This window comes from Callorhinus ursinus, unplaced genomic scaffold, assembly GCF_003265705.2.
Source record: "Callorhinus ursinus isolate GAN/ISIS: 27379988/994484 unplaced genomic scaffold, GSC_fseal_2.0 scaffold4, whole genome shotgun sequence".
Lineage (NCBI taxonomy): Eukaryota > Metazoa > Chordata > Mammalia > Carnivora > Otariidae > Callorhinus > Callorhinus ursinus.
Genome location: NW_027397066.1, coordinates 87,806,820 through 87,816,682, shown reverse-complemented (window position 1 = coordinate 87,816,682; position 9,863 = coordinate 87,806,820). Strand labels below are relative to the sequence as shown.

Genomic DNA, 9,863 nt, shown 5'->3' with positions numbered 1-9,863 from the left:
CCTTCGACCTTCTCAGACGCAAATCTGACCTGGGGAGCCTGGGGGCTGGCAGGAAAGGCTTCCCTGGGAATTCCCAGAGGCTAGTTAGGAGGCAGGGAGCTGAGGAAGGCAGGATCTCAAAGCCTTCCCTGCCTCCGTTCATTTCTGTTTGGGATTTCCTCTTCGCAAAGGGGGCAGCCGCCTGGCACAGTAGAGATGCCCGGTAGAGCTGTGAGACTAAAGCCCTCGGAGCCTACTCAAGGCACCCCATTTCTCCCAACCCCGAGGAGACAGAAACGTACGCTGCGTGTGTGGTGGGGTCGTGGGGTTGGGGGGTACAAAAGGTGGAGACTAGAAAATTCCAAACGTCTCCCGGGTGAGAGAATAGGAACATCTTTCCCCTTTCTCTGGTCCTCTTCACCCCAATTCCAAAGCCCCCGTCCACGTCAGTTGGGCACCCCCTGGCACAACATAGCGCAGCCTCACACATACACTGGGAGGCACAGACTAAAACCCAACTTGGGCACTTGAGCGTACACAGACCGCAGCATTAACGCCCAGATGCTCACTTCTCGAAATCTTCTATGGGGCTTTTCTAGTGCTCCTCTAGGTGTCAAGCACTGGAGATGGGTTGGGAAACCTAAAGAAGGGTGCTGGCGGTCCCCAAGGGCAGTGGCAACCTGCCCCTCTCCACTTCCACTTTTGCCCTCCGTCTGTTTCCAAAGGTCCTTCCACCCGCTGGAGCTGTTGTCAGGAATTAGGAGGCCTCACGTTCCTCTGGGAATGAATCCCATTTTCTCAATTGTTGTGGAGAGCAGAGGGGTGTGGGAGGGGGACAAGAGGGAGAGGCGTGGGGGGGGGCGCAAGGGGGGAGGAGGGGGGGGGGGGGGGACGGGGGGGGGGTGAGAGAAACGTTTTCACTCTTTGTCACTCTTGAATTGGGGGCGGAGGAAAAAAAAAACCCCACTGTGGGAAGCTATAAAAAGCAAAGGGGGCGGCGGTGAGAGAGCAAACGGAGAGAGCGAGACCGCGCGGCGCGCACGACCGCTCCCAGGGCATTGCTGCGTCTCCGGCAGCAGTAGGCTCCCGGGTGTGTACCGGGGAGCGACACTTCGCCGAGACTGTGCCCGCGCGCGTGGGAGACCTCGGCTCTCCTCAGACCTCGAGGGTCCGGTCTGGGGCGTTCCTGATCCCCCTAATAGCGCCCGCTATCATTGTGTCCTGCAAAGGTTGAGACATAAAGGGTCGGGAAGGAAAAGAGGAGAGAAAAGCAACTGAGGCCGAAGGAGAAGGAACCGGTGTGGCCCTCCAGAGCCGATTAAGAGAACTGGACCGCGGAGATCCGGCGGGAACGCGGTGGTGCGGGGCAAGGAGCAACTGAAGCGGTGCGGTCTGTGGGGCTGGGTCTTCTTGCACCTCGGGTCACGCCTCCTTGGCGAGAAGGCGCCTCGCCTTTGATTGCTTCCAGTTCCTGCAGAACTTCCTGCCCTGGTGGAGAAGCGGGTCTTGCTTGGGTCGCTCTCGCTCCTGGTCTGAGGCGTGAGACTGAATTCATACGGTGCTGGGCCCCCGAAGCCAAGTAGGGTTGGGGGAACAGAGCCTGCGAGCCCCCGCACCCCGAGTGAGGGGCCCGGTGTTAGGGTCCTCCCTCCCCTTGCACCCGCACCCTTCCGGGCTTTGCGCCTCCCCGGGGACCCCTCGCCGGGAAATGGCCGCGTTGATGCGGGGCAAGGACTCGTCCCGCTGTCTGCTCCTACTGGCCGCGGTGCTGATGGTGGAGAGCTCACAGCTCGACAGCTCGCGGGCCAAACTCAACTCCATCAAGTCCTCCCTGGGCGGGGAGACGCCTGCCCAGGCCGCCAATCGATCAGCGGGCACATACCAAGGACTGGCTTTCGGCGGCAGTAAGAAAGGCAAAAACCTGGGGCAGGTAGGAAAACACTCCAAATACACTCTATACCCAAGAGCGGTAGGCATCAACGCTCTAGAGCGCGTAGTTTGCCTTTGCACCCCTCAACCTTTCAAGTGCGCCCCCAGGTGTGGCGCGCCCCGCAGCTGGGGTGGGGTTCCCGGAAGCAGATCTTCGTGGGTGGGGGTGGCTGGTGGTTGCAGGTTCTGGAGGGCGTGGAGCGGGCGGGTTAGGGTTCTCCCACCTTTGCTTGGGGACATGGGCAGGTACAAGATCCAGTGTGTACTGGTGGGGAATGGTCCTTCTCCAAATTTACCACGGCAATGCTGATGATGATGTTAGTAGCAGCTAACACATAGCAACGATTTTGGGTCAGGCACCGTTCTAAGCGCTTACATATATTTAATCTTCACAACCCTATGAACTAGGCGCTGTTACTTTTCCCCATTTTGCCAATGAAGAAATTGAGTTACGGAGTGATTAAGCAATTTGTCCAGGGCACACAAGCTAATGTTAAGTGGCAGAGTGGGATTCCAATCCGAACAGTCTGGGTCCAGATCCTGGTCTCTTTACTGTCGCATTTCACAATCTGGAGGGGGAGTTTACCCTCTTTCAGGTTCTGTTCCCCTCGCAACCACTTTCTTCCTTCAAAGAAGTGAGGTCACAGACAGAACTTCAACAGACACGCCATTTCTCACTTCTGTAGCCTCGTAAATAAATCATCCAGGAGGGAGCAATATGATGAAGTAACAGTGACAGCATCGTAGCGCGGGCGACCGGAGTGCCTGCGATATAGCAAGGTGGAGCCCGGAGTCATTCTTGCAAGAGGGCGTCAGATAGATTGACAGTCGCTTGCGATGAGTTACACAAACATACACACACTATAAAACGAACGTGCACACTCGGCACCCGCTGTGGCCGGCGCGCAATGGCCAAGAGAGGGGGGCCTTGTGGGCACCAGGAACCACGACAGCTCCCCCTTTCTGCTCCTTTTGTAGGAAGCCAAAACTGAAAGCTAGTTGGCCAAACAGCACGCGCACCTCTCAGCACAACTGTCAACCCGTGAAGGTGGCTCGTTGCCCCACGGATCCTGAATTTCCTTGTTTCATCAGAAGAGCTCTCTGCAGCCACAGCGCGAGCTCTCGGTGTCCTCCATGCCCCTGCCCCTAGCGCAGGCAGGCAGCAGGGTGAAGGGTGAGAGCAAGGGCCAGTCCTGGAGGGACAGCGAGGGGAAAGTTAGCAGCACTTGGCCCCCTACTGCCCTCTCACGGGGACAATTTTGCTAGTTTTGCAGTTCCAGAATGCTTACTAGGCTTTGAAATGGCAACCATTTCAGCTATCTTTTCAAAGGAATACAGTCTACAATCACAGGTTTTTTTTTTTTTCCAGGTCTCAAGGGAAATAAACTATATATATGCCTACATACTACATGCATACATATCCTTTGCACATTCTCGCACATGTGCATATACCTCCACATTTACGTGAGCATTCTCATTCCCTTTTACTCTTTCCTCCGAAACACCCTGACACTTTCGATAGTAAGAAACATAACATTTTCTTAGACATCCATCATGAAATGAGGCAAAGTTTAGAAAGGATGCTGTCAATCCAAATCATAAGACTTTTCTCTAATGGTATTGACTTCAAATTCCACCTTATCAGTTGAAGAGAGCTAGATGTTTACTTAGTTCAGCCAAGGACAGAGGGATGGACCCAATGATCTTTTGAAGTTCCTTTCGATTCTAATCCATGTATGTTCTGTGAGTTTCTGTAAAAGACTTTCTGTTTTTATCACCACTGGGCCCCAACACTTGATGTTCCTGAATCAAATTATCAGTTATGTCAGAACTGTCATTAGCCATGGAGTTACATGGACTAAACTGAGGGTTGCTGCCCAGAATCTAGCTTATGTCTTATGTTTTGATATGTCTATTTCGCTTTCTCTCCAAATATCTGCTCCTTAAAGAGGTTGCAACTCTATTTGCATGTCTTCAAACGGAAAATTTATTTATTTTACAAATGAGTATAACTTTCTTTCTTTCTTTCTTTCTTTCTTTCTTTCTTTCTTTCTTTCTTTCTTTCTTTCTTTCTTTCTTTCTTTCTTTCTTTCTTTCTTTTTCTTCTTTTTGAGTTGAATTTCTTATATACTCTCCATAACCTAGTGGTTCCATGGAATATATTTCATTATATTTACTTAACTGTGATACCATATCCTTAAGATTTGATGTTGGATTTGTGAGAAAATGGTAATTTATGAGAGATAGTGGTAACATAAAATAAAACACTGAGTTGAATTGAAGTAAGATAGCTGGAAAATAGGAGGATTATCTTTTGTTATTGGCTTCTCACTTGTTTTGCAGGTGATCTATAATGTATACTATTATGAAAAAACAAATAGAAAAATCTATCTTCTTTGAAGTAGAAAGAGGAATTCTTTGAATATTTATGGGTCTCTTTACCTTCTTTATTCTACTAGTTATGTGGTTTCTGCAAATCTTAGAACTCCCATTTTCAATAATGGAATGGAAGTTAGAAAGACTATTCAAAGAGGAAGATGCCATATCCTGTTTTGGAGAAAAAAAATCTAGAATTGAATTGTAGCTGAGCTGAATTTTTATCCATCAGAATAGAAAAATATGATTGAGAAGATTGGAACTAAAGTGCCAGCTGATCAAACTAGCTAATTAAGAAGTGTCATCCTGAGGCCTGATCAGTTGATTGTCTCTCCCTCCCCCATCCTTGATTGCTGATGCTGAAATGTATGTGTTTCAGAGATACAGGATTCAGGAACAGGAAACTGTAGGATGCAAATTCAAGTAGGCACTTTAGAAACTTAGTCTTTGGTCTTCTTTTCCTTAAGTGAAAATTGAATAATTGTCTGTTTTTTCTGACTTACTTTGAGAATAGAGAATTAAAGTAAAAATTTATTGTGATTGCAGAATAAATTATTGAAGGAATTTAATAATTCACTAATCTACAAAAGTAAAAATGAGACAAAATGGGCCCCAAGGTTTTCTTCATTCAATGTAGTCTGTATTCATATAAGGTAAACATTCTTATGTATAGGAATTCTATTTGTTCTGGAGGCAAGGTGGATTATTTGTAAATCACTACTGGAAAAGATGCCTTTGAATGTCAGGAAAGATTTAGAGAGCTCAGAAAGAGAACGTACTGTTCTTCAGAGGTGTTACAATTCCATTTTTAGGTTTGCTTTCAAATACAGTTATAAGTTATGATGGAAAATGACATAGAAAATTGAATATGGCAGTATTCAGGTGATTGATACAGAAGGAGCAAAAATGATTTTGCTGAATTATTCATACATACGGTTTAATCTGACTTTCTGTTTTCATCTATTCCTTACGGGTTTTAAAAGATAGTGTACATCCGTCTAAGTATATGGGATAAATTAAGTTGTGGACTATTATTAATGTATATACATGTCAATATATTTCAGTGTCTAAAGAGATTATTGCAAACATTCTAAATTAAAAGGCATTTTAAACAAAATCTTTAATATCATGTGGATACATATATTCTGAATAAATACACTGTTACTCGACATCACCTCTGGAGTTTGAGGTGATCAACTTTTATCGGCCACCCTTAAGAACAAATTGAAAACAAGCAATTTAAAAACTCAATTTATCTTTGCAGTTCACTTTTTTTTTTTTTTGTAACTGGAAAACATTTTGGATTTGTGCTTGTAATTACTTCTTTTAGTCTTCTTTACTCCTTGCTTTGTCTTTTTGAGACAAGCAGATTAATTTGAATGCAATGCTATAGGATTTTTAAATATTTTTTTAAAGGTTATGAGTAGAACAGTGGAAAATAATTATGTTTTTAAGTGTAAATAAGCTTCCTGGCATGTATCTCTAAAAAAGAAGCTGAAAACTGGCTTAACACAAATTTAGATTCTATGATTTTCTCATATAACTTGGACATTTGGACAGGTTTAGATGAAGTTGTGCTGTGAATAAAGAATGCTTGAAATGCATTGAAACAGAAGTCAGCTAGAGAGTACTAATATTTGTGTATTGCATTTTCTTTAATAAAAGTGCCACATCTACTTGTATGCGTAAACACTCATGAAAGTGCTCACAAAAATCAACTATATATAAACTAGATAGTCTATTTTCTATAGGTGATCACTTCGCTTTTTGAAATTATCCATAACTTTTTTTTAACCCTAGCCCAACTTTCTCCTGCTAGAGAGTAAATATCTGCGATTTCCTCTGGACATCAACTGACGCTAAGTGTAATCGGGAATGCAAATCATTTTCAAAATTTAAAGTTTCCAAAATAGAAAGATTTTGAAACAATCCACAGTAAGGTTCTTGTTCCTTCACTGTGAATAATAGAGAAATTAATAGTTGGTACAAGTGGAAGGTGACCTTGTGAATAGGAAGAAAAGTATTTTAACGATAATCTACGAGCATCTATCATTTCATTTTTGTGCTAGAGGAGAGAGAGCAAGGGACAAGTTTACTTAAACTCACTCCAGCTGTGACTTTGACCCTACAAGAGTCTTCTTTAGTACTCCCCTCTAATGCAAACTCCTCCCAGGATGTTTCAAATCTTATAGTTTTTAAAGTAGAGAAAGCAATGTAACAGAAAGGTAACTGATATATTCTGTTCTAGGAGAATATTGCCACTTATTCTTTTCCCGCACAATCATTTTGAATGGATATTAAAATAACCTGTTAAATTATAGAGGTCTTTTATAAAATCAATGTATTTACATTTTAGACTCACTCTTTTCTGGCTATTCATTCTTTGATATTGATGTAACATCAAAATGAATTACAATCTTATTTCTATCTGTGATTCCCTGATAGCCCTCTAAAGTCATTTTACTTCGTTGGACTTCTAGTTACTTGTGTTCATCGATAAAGGACATAAAGCTGCTCCTAGTTATTTATCTGATAATTGAAAAGATTTATGCGATATTTGTGTCTGCCTGTGACTCTTACTGAGTCATTTTTTTTTAAATTTGAGGCAGAACCCAAAAGGAAACAAAATTAATAATAGTGGATAGATTTTTGCCTTGTGTAGGATTGCTTTAAGATAACATAGATTAAATATGGAAGGAATAATGAAAATTTAGTTTTACCATGTGAGGTAAGCAGAAGTTAATTTTCTCTTCCTCCTCTGTTGATTTTTGCCAGGAACTAGAGAACAGCAACATACTTTTCTCTAATTGTTGTTTTTTTTTTCAGGACAAATATAAATCATTCTCCCAAACAAAGAGGTCAACTGATATAAAATATGGGAGATTTTTTTGATAGGAACATCTGTCCACAGAAAGAAAAGTCACCACCCAAATATTTTAAGTAGTGGTTTCCCAGCGTGTCTCTCATGCTAGCAACTTTGGGTCACTGCTCACTTCTTTGAGTTCAAACCAATGTTGGAAGGCCATGAATGATACCAACATCTAATCAAATGTCCTTAGGGAGAGCTCATCCCATAAATCCTTGTAAACTGAATCAGAGAAAACGTTAAGGCAGAGGGATTTCAATATCAGATCGAAAATGCTGTATCTTAACTCAAGTAATTAGCTTATGTAGGCATTAAAAAACAGAATTATTATTTCAATACTGATTCCACAACCACTGAATCTGTATAACAGATTATATTTGTGGGATCTTAATACTAGTTTAGATTTATCTATGTGCTCCAGATAATAAATGTAGAAATGAAATCAGAAAAAGCACAAAAGTAGTAAGTTTTTAAAAACCCATTACGTCTCTCTCCTCCACAAATAAAAGGGACAAATGTGCATCAGATATCCTTTTAAATATATTACAGTGCTAATTTAATTGATTCCACTTATATATTATAATTTGGTATACAGAATAGTTACATATTTCGTAGTCATACAAATTTTAACTACCCCACCCTCTCTAAAACAAATATATAAAATCAATGAGTGAATAAGTACAGTAAGTGGCAAAACCAGTCAAAGCATCACAATTAGGAGGACTGATATCTTAAAATGGTGGATCTATCCAAACATTTCCTAAAAGATGTTAGTTCTCCATATTATGCTTTAAAGAATGTTCTTTTTTCTAGGAACTGAAGGAAGTGAGTGATCTTCAGACATATTATTTTCTTAACTGGCTTACAAGTACTTATAACACACATTAAATTATAGTTTGAGGTTCCATTTATAATTTATTCTGTGCCATGAATTGCTCCAGATGTTTCATTTTAATTAACTCTTTTGAGCCTCTTAACAGCCCTTCAAAGGGCAAGTCCTATTATCATCCTTATTTTTAGAAATGATGAAATATTTTATAAATGATAAAACAATAATTTTCCTAAGACACAGAGAGGTTACGCAGTTTGTATAAGTCACGCAGTGTTAAAAGGAGAAAGGCAAACCACCCTCCCCAGTATCCATCTCCCTGCATCTGAGCGCTACCAGGTGCCCACTGACAGCAGGCACAGGCCTTCTCAGGGACTTCTGTACAAGGACTGTGAGTTGGTTTGGTGGGCATCACTCATGCTCTGCTCAGATGGGGAAAAATTATCTAGGGTGAGAGCCTACTATTGCTTTCATGTCTCCCTTACTTTTGACTCCTTCTAGCTGCCTTTCAGAGAATCAGACGATCTGTAGCAACTCTACAACACTATAGTTTCCAAACAGGTTCTAACTTCTGACTTGCCACTAACCAGCTAAATGTCTTTGAAAAAGGCACTTCAATCTCTGTTTTTTTTAAATATGTAAAATAAGATACAATAACAATAGCAACCATAAGAGTAATGATACTTATGTGACTGGGCCAGAGGGAGAGGAAAGTACACTTATTTACTGTGCTAATGTCATTATTACTACTACCATAACAGAAATAGGTAAGGCCCAGTGCTCACACACAAAATAGAAAGTGGCTGTTCAGTCTTCCCCTGGCCAAACTGGGCAGGGGCAACTAAATAAATGCATGTGATGTGCATGAGGGAAGCAAATGAACTCTACACCAAGGCCAGGAATTGTAAAACAAAACAAGACAAAATAAATACACACACAAATATGTTATTGCTTTTCTTGTATCGGATGTGAATATAGGGATGGTGAGTCAGTGCTGTCTCATACAAAGTAAGCATAACATATAATTGAGTAATTGGTGAAATTACACAGAAGCCAGGGTATAGCAGACATTAAAATATAATCGCAGTAAGTGAAGGTCCTAACCGCCATGGCAATATTAGTTATTTAACCACAGGAACCAAAATAATTGAACAACATGTTAGAGTCTGCTGCCAACAGCATTAATTTGATATTCTCCAAAGTGAGATAGCCTCTGCAAAGGCAAGTTTCTTGACACTTTCTGCACAGCCTGGGGCCCAGAGAGCTTACTGAGAATTTGGAAGGTTTACAACCCTCTTTGAGTGTCAGCTGTCCTACTAGGAGTACTCAGAAATTTGGAGCTCATTATTCCCATTCCATTCCCTTCACTTTCTTTGTTTTATTTGAGCTATTTCTTTCATGATTCAGGTAATTTGGAAATATTTTAACAATGTTAAATGAAGAGTGAAAGTCATCTCTTTGAAGTACGTGATAAATTTCTTTTAACGGATCAGAAACAAGCTGCCAAGCTTATTTGCCAATAAGTGTTTCTATCTGATAATGAGCTAAAAGACTGCATTCAAATGGGAGGATGGGTGGGGGGAATTGTCGTTTAAAACCGACTGAAATGACAGCTCACATTCAAATAATGGTCTTCACTTGCTCATTCTAGCTTCACTTCATCTTAACCCTTTGAAACTTGGCTCAACAGGCATTGGGTTAATTTATCTCTTGAAATCCAAGGTCTTCTTTCCAAAAATCATCTCTATACTCTGTAGTCTTTCCTTTAATACTTAATTTATCCCCTTACTTCTGTTGCTACATATTTCCATGTTCCTTTCTGGGTTATTCCTCCCTCCCTTCCTTCCTTCCTTCCTTCCTTCCTTCCTTCCTTCCTTCCTTCCT

At 41.8% G+C, this 9,863-nt stretch overlaps 1 protein-coding gene across 1 annotated transcript in view; it reads left to right on the top strand.

Annotated features, from left to right (window-relative positions):
• Window positions 1–1,576: 1,576 nt before the first annotated feature.
• DKK2 (dickkopf WNT signaling pathway inhibitor 2) overlaps window positions 1,577–9,863 on the top strand; it is a 96,825-nt gene continuing 88,538 nt past the window's right edge. Inside the window, exon 1 of the mRNA XM_025873653.2 lies at window positions 1,577–1,909. Within this exon, the coding sequence (XP_025729438.1) occupies window positions 1,688–1,909 (222 nt within the window). The 5' untranslated portion in view covers window positions 1,577–1,687. The remainder of the gene's footprint in view (window positions 1,910–9,863) is intronic.